The sequence below is a fragment of the Perca flavescens genome, chromosome 3, assembly GCF_004354835.1.
Source record: "Perca flavescens isolate YP-PL-M2 chromosome 3, PFLA_1.0, whole genome shotgun sequence".
NCBI lineage: Eukaryota > Metazoa > Chordata > Actinopteri > Perciformes > Percidae > Perca > Perca flavescens.
Window position 1 is genome coordinate 21,108,209 of NC_041333.1, and position 17,708 is coordinate 21,125,916.

At 39.9% G+C, this 17,708-nt stretch overlaps 1 protein-coding gene across 3 annotated transcripts; it reads left to right on the top strand.

The window, feature by feature from the left end:
- Window positions 1-3,434: 3,434 nt before the first annotated feature.
- On the top strand, window positions 3,435-17,347 carry stard10 (StAR related lipid transfer domain containing 10). 3 transcript variants are annotated; one of them, XM_028573274.1, is made up of 7 exons: window positions 3,435-3,677; window positions 5,311-5,523; window positions 12,804-12,951; window positions 13,097-13,200; window positions 15,421-15,541; window positions 16,055-16,107; window positions 16,283-17,347. In XM_028573274.1, exons 2-7 carry the CDS (start codon window positions 5,365-5,367, stop codon window positions 16,487-16,489), a joined length of 792 nt encoding a protein of 263 aa, XP_028429075.1. In that variant the 5' UTR covers window positions 3,435-3,677; window positions 5,311-5,364; the 3' UTR covers window positions 16,490-17,347. The 3 variants fall into 3 exon arrangements, with proteins under 3 accessions (XP_028429075.1, XP_028429073.1, XP_028429076.1); XM_028573272.1 differs by lacking the exon at window positions 3,435-3,677 and adding an exon at window positions 3,692-3,808; XM_028573275.1 differs by lacking the exon at window positions 3,435-3,677 and adding an exon at window positions 4,667-4,991.
- The last annotated feature ends 361 nt before the right edge of the window (window positions 17,348-17,708 follow it).

Here is a 17,708-nt window from a genome sequence, read left to right on the forward strand (position 1 = left end):
TATTTCCATTTCCATTACTTGAAATCTATTCTGCAGTTAGCATCATATAGTCATGGCAAAAAGAAAACAAGGCAGTTTAATTGATTTTGGTTTTACTAAGAAATTGTGTAGAGTTAACACTGGAAGAGCCCATATACATGGCTGTTTGTTAACCCTTGTATGGTCTTTAACTCTTGAGAGAGATTATCTATTGATTGATGGAATAGCTGACAGTATAACACCTTTGAATCTTGAGCAAAGTCACACTTGGCCATTGGCTGCATTCTTTGGTTTTATTCTGACAGCTGCATTAGATTAGATTAGATAATACTTTATTCATCCCACAATGGGGAAATTAATTCACTTATTATGCATGTTTTTCACTTCACCTTTTCACATTTTAATAGCAAAGTTCTTGTTTATTTTCAGGCTGGAGGCCATTCCAGGTGCAACTCCCAATACACTTTTGTTTACAGAGTAAAGTTGAAGCTCAAACGGAACATGTTAGAGGCCGTTTCCCCTGCAGGGAGATCACAAACTAAAACTTGCATTTGCTCCTCCAAAAGGCCTCAGGCAATACTGTAACTACAGTCTGCACACACTATGGACACACATCACTTTGTTTAAATGCTTGGGGTTCGTCGCTAAGGCCTAATTGAACGGAGGAACTATGGTATTCTTCGGTAAAAAAAAAAGTGGCCTCCCCCAAAGGCCACGGTATAGTTCAAACACTGAAACTATGTAATCATTCTTTAATCCATTCTACTTTTTTCTAGTGTGAGTCCCTTCATCTCATTTAAATAGGCATGTCTTTCTCAATATTCTCCTCTGTCATCTGATCATTTTAGTTTTGACTCAAAAGTTGAATAAATGAATGAATGTATTACTTCTTGCACAAGAAACCTAGCTTGATTTACAATATATAACAAAATTGCAAAGAAACTGCATTTTCAGATCTTGCTTCCTTAGGTTTTTTTGTACAATTTCCTGTTGAAATGTGATGCCACAGCAGAAGTTAATGCATAAATGTACAGTTCAACATTTTAAAGCAATATATAACAGTTAATGAAAGAAAGAGCCTTTCACTTAGTAGTAGCAGGAATGGGGAGGATGAATTGTTGAGCAATTTATTATATTGGATGACGTTTCCATCTACACTTACTTGCCTACGAAGAGGTTACCACTAAAGATACAGTGTATTCCAGGAAAAAAGTAACAATGTTGAAAATGCCATTTACTTGTGAATGAAATACAATCCATGCCAAACCATTCAGACGTATATGAATGGGCTTCAATTTGTTAGATGGGTATGTTGAGTGCTGGGTGAGCAATTAGCACTGCTGGCAATAGGCTAAATGTCTAAATGTCAGTGTGGGTTTGCTATTGTAGACACCTGACAACACATCCATTCGCTCCAACAAATACAGCTTAAGTTTCCCACACTAACCTGTCGATATGTTTCTAAAGCATTTTTTTTTTGTGAATACATATTACTAACCTGAATCATTAGGGCACTCTTGTTTATGTTTGGTTTCCCCCACATAAATCACATTCACTAACCTTTTTATAAAGCAGACATTTCGACTTGTCTAGCATTAGCCGTGGCTCTGTTCTAGGGAATTGCAATGTAATGCAGCAATTAATTATGTTGTTGATTACACCTGTTTGACAGGTCAAAATGTCTGCAGTGAAAAACACTTTTACTGAAGTTTCACTCCACGTTTTTTCCCATGGTCATGTGTCCAGCAGTGCCCCCAAGTTTAGGAACCACTGTTCTAGACAAAGTGAAAAGTTGTGGGATATATTATGTTTTAAAAAGGACAATGTAATGCTCTATTCCTCCTGGTGAGAAAAGTCTCTCACTCACCTGTCTAACGTTGTCAGAGGTCAGGGTCAACAATGGAAAAGTTGGTGGTATTACAGGGTTGTTATACACCCTGTTTATTCAAAAGACAGTTTCAATAACGAAAATGCTGTGTTGCACATGTGCAAAGAGAGAGAGTAAAAGTCCATGCCTGCAGAAAGGGATCACACCTAATGGCAAGGTTAGTCTGTGGGTGTAGCACTTTGGCTACACTACAGTATCTGTCAACCATTGCAGAATTTCATAATTTCAGCGCATTTAAAAAAAAAATGGCATTGCCTACCCTTGTTTTATATCTACACAAAGATACATGTGTGATTCTCAGAAGGAAATGTCAGGTGCACAATAGTGGGCCTCAAGATGTCGTGAGAACACCCACAGATCAAATTGAGTGAAGGAGGTGGATAATGGGTTTACACACTCCAAGCTGAAAGGAGGGAGAACGATGGAACAGAATGACAGAGACTGAGTGAAAAACAGATGGATACAGACAAGCATATAGATCACGTGTCAAACTCAAGGCCCGCTGGCCAAATCCGGCCCCTTGCAGATTTAGATCCGGCCCGTATATCACTTTGGGGTCACAATAAATTTTGGTCCGGGATAGGGTTAGAGAGTTATCATATTCAGGCTCTGAAACGGGTTGTTGTTGTTAAAAAATGTATTATTGTTTTGCTTGATTTGCTAAATTCTATGACAGCTAAGGAACTCTTTTGATGACTTTTGTAGGGCTTCATGTCAACAAAAATGCGACAAAAAGCGTACCAAAATGTTGGAAAAAGCAACAAATTTACAAAAAAGTGACTAATGTCTGAGAAAGCCACAAAAATGTTGGAAAAAAAAACAACAAAAATTAGGAAAAAAGCTACCAAAATGTAAAAAAAAGTGACATACAGTAGGCCTAACAAAATCACGTCAATAAACTCTACATGTCTAGCCATTGGAGTGATTCTCTTTATCCAGTGTGGCCCTTAGTGAAAATGAGTTTGACACCCCTGATGTAGATGGTTGGCCCTATATAACAGAACCACAGTGACACTTACAAACATAGACTATACTGCATTAGGCTACAGGGAATTAAATATAGGGATATTGTCCTCAGTATGCGAGTTTGTAACTTGTTGTAACTGACAACTCCAACTCCTAACAACTCCAGCAATGAATAAGGAAGCCTGACCGAAAGACAAGTGAAGGCTTCCTAATGCTTTAACCATAGACTGTAAGACTGTGTAAAGATACATAACAGTCTATGACTTTATTTATTTAACACGTCAGCCAACAAGGGCCAGGCGCGCCCCCGCTGCTGCAACTAGTTTGCAAAAAGGTTCGCGTGTATGGCACATAGACTGTTAGCGCGGGTTGCGTTCATATACTGTCGGGAATATGGAAACTATAAACAAATAGAGTGAGCTGCTTACATGTTTGCCTATACTGCAAAACAGTATAGGCCTAGGCTACAGCTTCTTATCCCTTACAAAAAAAGTGCAGGAACCCTGCAGGAAATCCCATGCAGGAGTCCTGCATGAAATAATTCTGAATCCCATAGGATTATGGCCAAAAAATCCTGTAGATTTTCCTGTAGGACTCCTATGTCATTTCCTGCAGCATCTCAGGTCACAATCCTTCACAATTTTTGTGCAGGAAATGTAATGCAGGATTTCAGCAAGGAATGTAAATGTATCCATAATATTCATAAAAGTGTGCTAGAAAATAGAGTTTGGGTGGCCAGTCAGTGTTGTTCACCAAGAGGGCTATTTCACAATGACTCGTGACATGAAAGAAAACGTGGGCCTCTTTTCCCTCCACGGCTGACCTGCAATTCCTGGGTCAACAGGTAGGCCTTTTTTTCGACATTCAAAAATGTAGCAAATGTGAGCCTGTTCTTGAACTCAGATCTGCTTCCAAAGTTTGTGCTAATTCACCTAGCTAGCTGTTGGCAGGGTTATCTTTCCTCAAGCTCAAACGGTAAGATCTAGCCTAACGTTACCATAAGTGCTAGCCTACAGGAAGAATTGTGTTTGAAAACAGCTGTATTTAACGTTAATTGGATGGATTTCATACACCATATTTTGTTCCCATTAACTAAATAGGCTAAGCAAATTTAGCATAAACTGGATTAGGTTAGGTTTCCCAAAATGTTGGCGATTAAAGTAAACCATACAGTAAGCCTAGCTTTAAGTTTTATTCACATTCGTGGTTTCACGTATGGTAACATGGTGTGTGTATAATATTGGAAAAATGTACGGAAAAAAAATAACTTTTTTGATTAATGTTAATTAGCAGCGTTAAAGCTAAAACAAAATATCGCTCCATAGACATTTTGGTGGTTAAAAACTCAATTGAGTACCTTTTTAAAGTGACTATTCATGAAACAAAGTGATTAAAAAACGCCAAGACCAACAATGTGAAGCAGTAACAGACCGTACGTAAACCAGTTTTGGAATATTATAGCCAAACCAGCAAGTTAATAGCCCCATACAGATTTGTTGTAAAGTCTGTTTTCGGCTGTTGGGTGTGTGTTTTTTTTTAAAATAGGCTAAACTTGTTTAGGCCTACATCATTTAAAACAGGCAACAGGCCCATGTATCGCAAGAACAGCGTATCGTTTTAAAGCAGGATGTCTGAAATCGTTAGCGAAAGCGTTAAATAAAAAAAAAAAAAAAAAAAAATTAAATTCCTTAAAAGTCACCTTGCTTTATTTCCAATCAAAAGACGATACAATAAACAAAATGTATTTTTAAGGCAGTAGCAAAGAGGCTAAGAGCTTTACGAGGAGCACCTAAAGGCAGCACAGGGAGGCGTTTCCATTGTAGCAGTCCCTGCGTCGCCTGCCTGCCTGTACAGCTCAGCCTGATTTCTTCCCCCCCTCCCCACACACACACCTCCTCCTCTTCCTCTTATTTCTCACTGCATCTCCTCCACCACCTGCGACGCAGCGATGGAGAGCCGCCGCAAATGATTATTAGCTCACGGAAGACCACAATTGATAGAGAGATAGAGAAAGACGCACAGAGGGGAAGCCAGATAACGTTAAAGAGCGAGCTAGACGAGCGGAAACAGAAACATATGGCTTGTCTGAAGAGCGGCTGTTTCTGAGGACTGCTGAACCCGGGCTGAAACTTATTAAACCACCGTGATCAACTAAAAGGCACATTTGATTCATCCATCTCATTGTTTGACACTTCTTTGCCTTATTATTGTGTGCCATCATCACCTGTGTGAGGCTGTGCTTTTATACATCTGTTTGATTATAGTTTGTGCGGGGTGTATTGCGGTTGTTTCACCTCCCTGAACGCGCACACTATACACGCACACTGATCATCACAAGACGCGGCGCAGCAGCCTACAAAAGCTTCTCGGGAAATTTAATTAGACAAGTTATTTCCACAGAAGAGTAGGACAAGAGTGGTTGGCTCTCTGCTTCCCTTCATTCCCCCTGCTCATCGTGTCTCCTCTGGGCCCAACAGGAGTCTGTTAGACCCCTCTCTTCTCCCACCGCCCCCACCCTGCGGTAACAAGCCATGTCTGGACAGACTGTGACCATCCCGGACGACCGGGCGTTCGCTAGCTTCAAGGCGGAGTGTCTGTGCGATGAAGGCTGGAGTATGAGCCACAATAAGGGGGGCATCACTGTGTGGACCCAGGGTCTGGAAGAGGGGAAACCCATCCACAAAATGAAGGTGAGACTGTTAACCTCCGCAGGTATGAAACAGAAGATAGCGAAAGCGCCTAGAATATGTTAAAATACAACAAAGTATACATTTGACTTGTAGCCTATATACTCACTTTCTATGGGAGGGGAAAAAAAGACCCTGCTGTATAATCCAATTGGCAGGGAAGTGCTTTTTCTAAATTCCCATATGATTGAAACTGCTGACATGCTTTAACTGCTGCTTTTTGCTGCATGCTAGTTGCAGAGGCTTCTCCAACACACCAACAGCCCATTGCTTTTCAAACAAATGTATTTAGATGACACAGCATTGACACAGCATACTATATGTTGTCCCTTTTGTAAGCACGCAAACAAATGGTTTGTGTTAATAGTGCTAACATGATGCTAACAGTGGAACTGTAAATCCTGCAGTGTGTAACTTTTTTTTTTTTACATCCTGTTTTAGATTCACTTATCTTTTTATAAGTGTGTACAGTGGTGGGGTTGTGAATGTATGCCTGAAGCACTATAAGAAATCCCCAGGACTAAAGCGAAGTGAGAGCCTCTGGAGGCAGGTTTAATTCTCTGGAGATACCATTATGCTCTGCCAGTGAAACTATTTTCAAGTCTCCCTACCCAAAAGCATATAAGGTAGTGTTGGGTTACTTAGTTGACTTCTGTGGAGTTGGTTTTGCATACAGTTTGTCATTTAACACAGCACAAGGAAGTAAACAAAAGCTGAAATAATACAACAGACAAAAGAACTGATTATGGCTGAAAAGGATATTCAACTAGCTACATTAGTTTATGCTCTGATAACTGATGGTTAATCATAATTATTTGTAGGTATTTATTAACTAAACTATTAACCAGTCTTGGAACTGCCTACAGTTTGACATTAATACAGTTACACAAGGTGCAGTAGGTAGTAGGGCTGTGCAATGAATCGATTGTTAATCGTGATAAGTATCGAGAAAAACATTTATTTTGCACATTAGGTTTTGTCCTGTGTTCTGAATGGAGAGAAAAAAAGGCTCACACGGCAAAAGTATTGGAGGGAAATTTCACAGTTCAAGGTGTTTTCACTGCCTATTGAACTGTTTCAATGTTGTTTTTAATTTCAATAATTATGTCTTTCTAAAAGTCAATGAGTAATCTTGTAAAATAATTGTGATTTCAATATTGACCAAAATAATCGTGATTATGATTTTTCCATAATCGAGTAGCCCTTATAGGTATGGAAGAAATGTAGTAGTTCCTGATCATTGTTTAGGTAAGGTAAATAATGTGACAGGCATGTGAAAGTACTTGATGAGCAAACTTTGTTATCTAGTCAAATAGCAGTCGTGGCAGTTAACTCTAATGTGAATGTTTGTCTTGGGAGTCGATGTGGAGGCGTCGTCAGGAGAGGGATGCCACTTTAAGTCATGAAAAAAAACTGCTGCGTATACCATCTAACACATTATATTTGACCACAGTCATTAATAATGCGTTGTTAGTGTTCCGGGGACAAAAAACAAATTCAGCACATTTGTGGCAACAACATACATGAATAAGAATAGATAATTTAAGAATTAGTTTGCACACACATGTTAAGATACAAAGTGACAGTTCAATACAACTTCCAGCTCCTTTACTAATTGTAGTTTTTTTTAACTGGGGGAAGTTTCCCATTAATGTATAAAATGTATAAATACCTACTGACAGTACATTGATACTTAGGTCATATAAATACTTACATAGCTTAACTGGTGAAAAGACAGTGTGACTTGTTCTGTATCCAGCCACCAAATCTAGCAGCAATTGGGACCTACAGCCCCCTGGACATTGTTTAAATTGATCATGAAAGAAGAAAAAAAAAGGATTATTCTATCACTGTTATACTTGCAGTTCCCTTTGCCAGTGGACACTGCAGTCTCCACTTAGCCTTAAACCTGACTGACTGGCACTTTAAGGGCTTAACTGGCTCAAATGTCTTTTAGTGTTGTCACAGTCACTTTAAAACACATTTTGGTTCACAGCTGACAGTTTTTGGTAGGTTGTTTCCAACCTTTACAGGACTTAAAAATCTGATGACTGTAATAACGTGTGTCTGTGTGCCTGTGTGTGTGTACCCATATCCGGGTCCGAGGAGCGTAAGCCACCAGGTGTTTACTTTGTTAAATAAAGAGGTGTGTGTGTTTCTGTGTAGGTACAGTAGGTGTGCCCAGGGGCCACAACAGTAGAGGGATTTTCCCAGCCTATCTAGTTGTACCCTATACCCTTGTACCTGTATGTGTGTAGAGGGTAAGGGCAGGTGTGTTTCCTCAGGATAGCTCTGCAAACAGACGCACACATTTGGAGTTTCAGTGGGATTCCTATCTATACTTTATCTTTATGTAAATGCTACAGTTACAGGAGCTTTATTTTGCATGGTACATCATTCTCTATCACTTGTTTTCCACTTAGTCTCACACACAGTCAATCTGTAAGTCATTTCATCCAAACTCAGACATGGCACAAGTTTATTTATCCCTTTTCACGTGTGTGTGTGTGTGTGTGTGTGTGTGTGTGTGTGTGTGTGTGTGTGTGTGTGTGTGTGTGTGTGTGTGTGTGTGTGTGTGTGTGTGTGTGTGTGTGTGTGTGTGTGTGTGTGTGTGTGTGTGTGTGTGTGTGTGTGTGTGTGTGTGTGTGTGTGTGTGTGTGTGTGTGTGTGTGGCATTAGAGATGCCACAGATACAGCTCTTCTAGACAAAATGAAAGCATGCATCTTTGCTGATACATGTCGAATGATTAATGTGACTGTTGATCATCTTCTCTCTTCCTGTTTCCCTCTTCACTATAGTAACAATAGCACTAAAGAAAAAGTGATATATCCAAATCAGAGAGAGAGGGAGAACACTGGCAATCATCATCATTAGCGATCTACTGTAATTATCATCAGCCCCATTATCGTCATAATCATTGCCACTGCCATATTCATCTGTATCACAGCTGTAACCATTAACATCATATATTTTGTCAGCACAGGACTCCACGCACACTGCTCAATGCGTGGGTGTCTGTTAGTGTGTGGTCTTTGTTTACTCTAGTAGTTTGACAAACTGTCAGACTGCGTCTCTGCCATGCGCACACCTGGGTTAACTTTCCCCCCTGCTGACACACAGGGAAGCCCAGCTCTGAATCACACACGCACTACTCCATTCTTTCATAATTGTCTTCCTCAATCATGTATCAGCACCCAGAGGAGCAAACTATGAGAGTTGACAGGTTGGAGGGACCGAGCGGGGGAAGGAAGAGAGTGGCAGGGAGAAAAGTCGGGTGAGACAGGGAATATGGGAGAGAATGAGTAGTGGGTGGAGTGGGTTTGATGTGCCAGGTTCAGAGTACATTGGGTGTTCTGAGTGCAGTGGGCGCAGTGTGGACTCAGACCCAGGCATGAAGAAAAGACTCACCAAACCACACGCACACATATTGTTTGCATACCTACTTGTCTGGCTTTTTGTCTCCCTCTGCCTCTGCTTTATCTCTCTGAACTCTCTTTCACCCGCCTCTCTCTATCTCCATCTCCTTGCTTCATCTGTTGACTTCACTGAATTAGTGTGTAATAGAATTATTCACATGTGTACTTAGCTGGCTGTATGTTTTCATTCTGCACTGGATGTCTTTTGCTCCCTATTTTTATTTTTTATTTAACCTTTATTTAACCAGGTTAGTCTCATTGAGATATAAAATCTCTTTTTCAAGAGAGACCTGGCATATACTGTTCTCTTATGTCTCCTTTTCATTTGGTTTTCCTTCTTCCTCCTACTCCTGTTTCAGTTTGCCTGTGAATACAAAACATCCATTATTCTCCATGGTCTTTTCTGACCTACAAGTCCTCTGCCAATCTACACACACACACACACACACATATACACACACACACACACACACACACACACACACACACACACACACACACAAATATCAATATGAGACCTTACTGATACTGGTGTACTGTCATTATTTACTTATGGTTGCCTTCTGTAGATATAACACATTTAACATTTGCAGTATCTGTTTTTTTTCTGCTGAGATACATCAACCAACATGTCTTTGGCACAGTTATTGTACACTTTATTTTCAAAATCCAATCACACTGTATCCTGTATGTTTTTTTTTTTTTTTTTGTAGTTTCAGTATGGAGAGTTCATGTTAAAGAGTCAGAAATAAGTCTTTAATTCCGTAATAAGCAGAGCGGTCAGCAGTAATCATCAGCATTCTCTGTTATAGGCTTTGTTGTTTTCCTGTAATGTCAATCTGCAGCCATACCCCCGTTCACAAACTTTCTCTTAACACTCACAGAATCATTTCTGGGTAATAACAGAATATTTGTAAAAGTGTTAACTGTTGTCTTTAATAGACTGGCATTGCATTAGTTTAGGCACAGCAGTATCAGATTACTTTACAATCAGTAAACACATTTGAACAGTCAATGAGCTCGTATGAGCTTTATCTCTCCTACATTGTATTTGGAGAATTTCTAATATTCTGCTCTCCTCATGTATTAAAATGCAAAGGACAAAAAAATAGAAACGCCTCCCAATATAATGTAGTCCAGTACAACACCGCCTTTAACTGGTACCTCAGTATAATAACATAATTGAATTTACACATTTCTAACAATGTCGACAAAAACTGAACATTCTAGGCGTCATAAAAATAGACTATGGCAGAAACTGTATTTACAGGTGTATATTGTAGTCTGGATCAATGGAAGTACGTTTCCAGGATAAAGCCTGACATCTGGCGCGTGACTCGCACAGCGCATGTCCCTCACCTTCCGCTCTCTGTATGTTGTTGTTCTCAAAATCCCTTCGCCTTGGGAAAAGACAACAAACTTTGAGCTAGCAAATTGCAAGCTGAAATAGTTTCAAGTTTTGAAGACAATTTGGATTGTCCAATAAGGCAGGCTTGCTAGTTTCTTTCGGGGAATGATTGTAAAGACTTACAAAGAATATGTTGACAGCATTTACTATCTTAACGGGGACGTTTTGGGAGCGATTGGTGAAGATTGATATGGACAAAGTACGCACGGCGATACAGTGTTAAGAGCAAATCATGTTTAACCATGTATCCAGCTAATTTAAATATCTCACGTAACTGTATTGTGGGAACAGTTAACTAAATTTAATATTGTATGTGACGTTTTCTTTTAGGGAGTGCAAATGTTCCCACAAAACAGTCTGCTTTCTGAGACTATTTTGCAGAGCCACCATCGCTGCGTCCGCAGTTCAGCGCCACCCAAGACGTGATTGTGATTGGTTTAAAGAAATGCAAACAACCCAGTTTTTTTTTTCTCCTATCCTAGAGTGTATGTGTGGTGTAGACAGACCTTACTCCACAGCGCTGTGGAGATAGGTCTGGCAATTGAAGATTGAGGTGTACCTAATGAAGTGGCCACTGAGTGGCATGTATATATGTTGATCACATGTAGCTTTAGCTGTCAGATAAATTGAGTAGAACTATAAAGATGCATAAAATGGAAATACTCAAGTAAAGTAAGTAGTCTAACAGGACTTTTTCAGATTCCTGTTCATATTATGAGTATTAGTATCTGACCAGTGTACCTCCTAAACAGAACCATAACATTGCTCCTATGATGTCCTTGATTAAAATAATGAAGAGGTTAGACCGGGTGATGCTCTGTGCCACATTCAAACATTCACATGTTGAACATGGTATTTTGTTTTTAGTCTGCATTTACCGGCTCTCTGCACACAATCTACATTTCCTCGTTCGGGGTGAGAGGTCTGTGTAGGGGGGAATGGCATTTCAATTGAGCACTTTCTATTTCTTTTGTTACAAAGTGTGGCTGATTGTGAAGCCCTCTGGAATTGTGGCTAAGTCTAAGGGCTAGGCTATATAAATGGAATGATTTAAACCACAGCAATTTGGATTTAGAGGTAGAAAAATATTTCTTTAGCAAGTAGGTTGGAAGCCAAAATGGGACGTTGAGAGTTATAATAATATCTGTTCCCAGGACATTTAATTTCACTTAATGTGGGTCTTTCTGAAATGGAGACTTTTCAGTGTGTCTGTCAGTACCATTAATAAGCAAATGTCAGCATGCTAACGTGTGAAACTAAGATGGTAAACATGGTAAACGTTATACCTGCTGTTATAACTGCAGCATGTTAGTATTGCCAGAGCATGTTAGCATACTGATGTTGGCACTGTTGTGCCTAAATACAGACTCGCAGAGCTGTAGACCTTTAGTCATGTTATTATATGATTTTTATTCTGCGATTAGAAAAAGTATTTGTAGATCCATATCTGAATGAACACTTCAGATAACAAATTTGTAGTGCATATTTTGTGCTGTTATGCCAAATGTAGTGTAAAGTTGGTGATCGTTCTCTTAAATGAAGCCCTCAGGGAACAATGGAAAGAAGATGGTGCAGATTGAGTTTCAACCCTCCTGGACTGACTTCTAATGAGAGTTAAAATCAGCTGGGACAGACAACCACCCCCGGTCCATTTCTTTCTCATTTACTCTTCTTCTGTCGCTCTGCTTTTCTCTCGGTCCCTTTTGACCTCTCATTTGCTCTTCTTGTTTCTTTGTGTCTCTCATCCTCCATTGCCCTGTCCTTCTTTGTTGTTGTTGTTGTTATTATTAAGCTCATTTCCCCCTGTCAATTGTAACTGTAGTAACCGCTTTACTCGAGGGCCGCAGACCTCTTTTTACACGGGGTGTATGTACATTGCCATCTACTCCTGTGAAGCTGACACAGCAGGGTTTCATTAATACACCGTAACATACTATATCTTAAATCAACAAGTATGGCTGTATAAACCATTAAGTCCTCCTAGATTTATAGAAATTGATACTTATAATTTATCTGAAGTGTGCATGCGTGTGTCCTTGTCCTGTACTATTGTGTTGTTTTCCATTTTTTATGTCTAGTAATGACTCATCTGTGGTCAATAGCCTGCCTCTTGAGTCTCTCCAAACTTTCTCTTTGTCTCTCTGACACACACACACACAGTCTCTTTCTCAGCTTTCTAATACTCTGACCAACTGATGTTGAATTGTTTACACGTCAGTTGCCAGTTGTGTGTGTAGATGTGTTTCTTTCAAATTCATGAGTGTGTGCAGGATCCCTCAACACTTGCATTGGATAGAGCTCTGAAATGTTTTGCAACATCAGTGCAATAGCAGGAGATACGTGTGGTAAACTCAATAAATCTGGTTTAGTCTATGATTCAGTTATGTTAGCTGTGTACGTTTGCTTTATTGTCTAAAAATTAACACTCTGTCTCTCTTTGTATCTCTCTTCTTCACAGTGTCGGATGGTGTGTAAGGACGTGTCGGCTGAGACCATGTACGACGTTCTCCATGACATTGAATACAGAAAGAAATGGGACACAAACGTCATTGAGACCTTCGATATCGGGAAACTTACCGTCAATGCGGATGTTGGTTACTACTCATGTATGTTACACACTTAAGTGTAAAAAAGCGTTCATTTGTCACTAATATGATTTGGGGCTGTAAAGGGAAGCAGAGACACATACAAAGTGCACATTGATCTGCAGGACAATGTTTTGTTGATCAGATTTATCTTGTGTGTTAACAGGGAAGTGTCCAAGTCCTCTTCGGAACCGCGATGTCATCACTCTTCGCTCCTGGCTTGCAATGGGGAAAGATTACATCATCATGAACTACTCTGTCAAACATGCCGTGAGTACACACACATGCAAACACACAAACGGGGCTTATACATGCTCAGCTGGGGCCCTGCTCATTCACCCTTAATATAACTCTGTGCACATGTGCTCAAAGGTGCATTGTAAAACAAATGGCCCGTTGTGAAATGAGTGCACATTGGTTGAGCCGACATGAACGTTGATCCAGTTAAGCAAGCTTAAGTGTGTGTGTGTGTGTGTGTGTGTGTGTGTGTGTGTGTGTGGGGCAGCCCTTGTTGCTTTTACCTTGGTAAATGATGTAATGTACTGTGCTGGCACTTCTTCAGTTTAAGTGTAGGGTTGATCATTTGTTTCAGTTGAATACATTGTGTTTTAAGTTCAGCTTCCAGTCGTGCTTTTTAGGAACCTGGGTAAATTGAATGCCAAAGGCCAGTAAAACAAACTGAGAATGCTGAGACCATGTGGGTGGGTTTCGGTTTGGAATCAGGCGTAAAACCTCAGCCTTAATTTGGGCTGTGTTTCTTGTTCAACAGGAAGAAGAGGACAAAAACTATCATGTGTAAAAGCCTGGACCTCTCTCTAGGGCTGCAACAACTGATCAGTTTCATATTTGATTAATCTGTCTGGTTTATAAAATGTCAGAAAATAGTTAAAAATGCCTTTTCCCAACACTCTCAAACCAAAAGATATTCAGTTTAATATAACATAAGACAAGGAAAAGGAACAAATCATCTCAATTGAGGAGCTGGAACCAGATAATGTTTGGCAGAAAAATTACTTATTTGATAAGTTGATTATCAAAATAGTTGCTGATTCATTTTCTGACAATCAACTACTCAATTTACCGAGTAGTTGTTTAACTTGTACCTCTCGTGATCTGTTTTCCTGTCTTGTTTCTTTTTCTTCTCTATCTTGCGTTTCTGTCTGTCCCTTGGTCTCTCTTTCCCTCTTTCTCAGTTTCACCTCACTAATATAATGTTTACAAAAGGATAAGACGTTTCATGTGAAACTTAGCTGTTGACTTCCACCTCCTCTTCCGCATTCCTGTGTGTGTGTGTGTGTGTGTGTGTGTGTGTGTGTGTGTGTGTGTGTGTGTGTGTGTGTGTGTGTGTGTGTGTGTGTGTGTGTGTGTGTGTGTGTGTGTGTGTGTGTGTGTGTGTGTGTGTGTGTGGTTGAGAGCTTGGCTTGTGGAGTGCAGTTTAAAGGGGATCCTTAGTGGAGTGCTGAGTTCACACGTCCACCGTCAGTCCACTTATACTGTATTTGACACTACACTCATCTGCTCTCTTTCCCGTGATTAATAACAACTGCTTTTTCACTCGTTTATTTGAAACTGCCCTGTAGTAACTGTCGAAGTATAAAGTTCTTGCAAGAGAGGCCTGTATATTTATATTAGGGCTACAGCTAATGACTACTAATGACTATCAGTTGATCTGTTGAGCACTATTTTAGCCACAATGGCAGCCTGGCTCCAGGGATAGCAGTGCTGTTATTGGATGGATGACATTATGTACAGTTAGCGTTGTCATTGTTAGCATTTAGCTCAAAGCAGCTCTCTGCCTACAGTAAGTGCAGGCTCACAGAGCTGCTAGCATGGCTGTAGACGCTTATGTCTTGTTGATTAATCGTTGAATATATGAAATGTTTAAAAAGCCCATTGTGAGTTAAGTAATGACTTAAAATAGCTATTTTTGTCTGACCATCGTCCAAAAATCAATCAAGTTAAGTAAATGTTCTATCAATCAAGTAGTTGACTGATTATTAGGTCAGATATGGAGTTTCCTGGTATGGCGGATGTGTCAAGAATGTAGAGACATCTCACTGGTGACTAATGCTTCAAATCCTATAGTCTCTCTACATTACGTGAGCACATTATAATGTTGTCCCAGATTTCCCTTAAACCTGCAGATTTAGTGTATCACGAAAGCTGTCATTGTACTGCTAGCAGAAATTCCTACAATGTAGTCTACTAGAGAGGTGCAGGCAGCATAAATATGAGTCAAATAGTAGGGAAATGATAAAGCAGTTATCTGAAGGTCTCCTCTGATAAAGGTTCTTTAGCTGACTGCGGCTTTTTTAGTAGTGGTGCATTTGTGAACCGTTTACATAATAAATTAATTAAATCTGGAGCTACCAAAAATTAATGAAGATTTCACGGGGCTCCTTGTCCTGTTCAAGGTTGATACATGCACTGAATAAGGATGTTATTTCCAATAAGAATCTGTGTATGTATGTATGTGTATTGTCTCTACAGAAATACCCTCCTAAAAAGGACAAGGTGCGAGCTGTGTCCATTCAGACTGGTTACATGATCCAGGACCAGGGACCAACCAACCACTGTACTCTCACTTACTTGGCCCAGGTAGATCCTCGAGGTAACTAGCACACACACAAGCACACAAAGGCAGTCAACATCAAAACACACACACAAGGACCAACATATACAGAAATGCATAAATAGAAGTGCGCGCACACACACACACACACACACACACACACACACACACACACACACACACACACACACACAGGTGCTTAACGCAGGCTCAAAGTTCTAATGAATCATTCATTCCCCTGCCTTTATGTCAAAATGAGTTGCCATAGTAACCATATGAAGGACAGTCTGTTTCACTGCTGCCTCGCTCTATTCCTCTTCTCTCTCCCTTCTCTCTTTCTCTGTTCATTGATCTAATTCTCCCTTTAATTCACTTCCTAACTGTCACACTCTTGCATGCGAGTGTTAATTGTGTAAATGTCTTTAATCACTGATTTGTAATGTGTTGCAGTGAGTAGCAAGTTACAAAGCTCCACTTTGATCCTGGATGACATGACATGTAATAGAGCAAGATTTTTATTTATTCCTCTGTTCACTCTGTTTCTCTTTGCAGGTTCGTTACCCAAGTGGGTTGTCAACAAGTCTTCCCACTTCCTTGCTCCTCATGTAAGTCATTTGCAGATTAACGGAGATTCTTTATTATTGGCATATCTAATACTGGCAAAGCATTTAAGTACAATAATTTCCTTCCTGTTAGCTGAAGTTGTTGATAATCAACACAGTGAAATAAATGGATATGTTGTCTTACTTGTGTGTTCTTAATCCATTTTGTTCTTTTTAGGCAATGAAGAAGATAAACAAAGCCTGTTTGAAGTATCCAGAGTGGAAGCAGAGACACAACCCTGGCTTCAAGCCCTGGCTCTACCCCGAACAGACTACATTACCCAGCATCCCGCTCTCTGAGCTCAGCATCCAGCATGCCGAGAGCCTGGAGAATATTGATGAGAGCTCCCTGGCTGAGACCCAAGAGAGAGAAGATAGCGACTAACACACACACACACACACTCACACATACAGTCATGTATTCATACACACACAAACAGTAATGCAGGGTGACATGCATGCCTGATACACATCCATAATTACCCTTATGTTTATGTGATTCTATATGTAAGTATGTGTCTATGCACATGCAGTTGCATATGCAGGCATACTAACAGGCACATGTATGTAAGCATTCATGCACACAGACAAACTCATACTTGACCAAATCCATCTCATACTTACATACATAATTCATGAACACATAACATAGGTGCACTCACAGATACACACCCACCCACTCACAAGGGGCACTGAAAAACAACTTATTTTTTACAACTCCTATTCATTGTAATCAGAGAAGCGGCTGTTAATGTGATTTTTCATTCCCCTTCAAGGGATATCAAAGTTTTCCAATCGGGACCTATGCAGATTACTGAAAATATATTTTGCTATAATAATTTACTGTTGAAATGTTATCCGAGTAACCTGACAGTGGACATCCAGCTCTCATTCAAAATATGAACAATGGATTTCATAATTATACTCCTTTTATGTGCACGTTATGAATGCAATCAATCTAGTCGGAAACCACCTCAGTGCAACCCCTAATAGTCACGTATACAGCAAGTACATAACTGTACACATATGGACACTCACTATTCACTACTCCCTACATTCGTGCACACAGACATGTATACATATTCAGTTTGTCTCTCTGCCCATGTTGTTTCCCTATCACTCATTATGTGTCTCTGTCACATTTTGTAAGCACATGATAAATATGCAGGTGTGCAGAAGGCAGCTGGAACCCCCAACCTGCAACCCTCTCATACACACAAAAACACATACAGATTTTACACACTTACTGTCTTCTCCTCTAATTGAGAGATGTATGAATGTATGTAGAGTTTAAAAATTAAATACATATTCCTACAAAGGTTTTCAAATTTCACCTGTGAGCTGAGTCATTTTTGTCTGTGTGTATTTCATGTGTCAGTGCCTTTGCTCGGGTTGATTTCCGATGCTGCAGGTTTGCATGATGCTAAAATAGGCGGGCCTAGATGGTTGATCTGCTACCCTTCTTTCAGTGCATCATGCTAAAATAGGTTTATCTGCTATCATTTAGACATTCTTTCAGTGACACACACACACACACAACCATTGATTTTAAAACTGCACTGCCATGATTAGAACAGGGAACCACCTTGACATAAATCCTAATG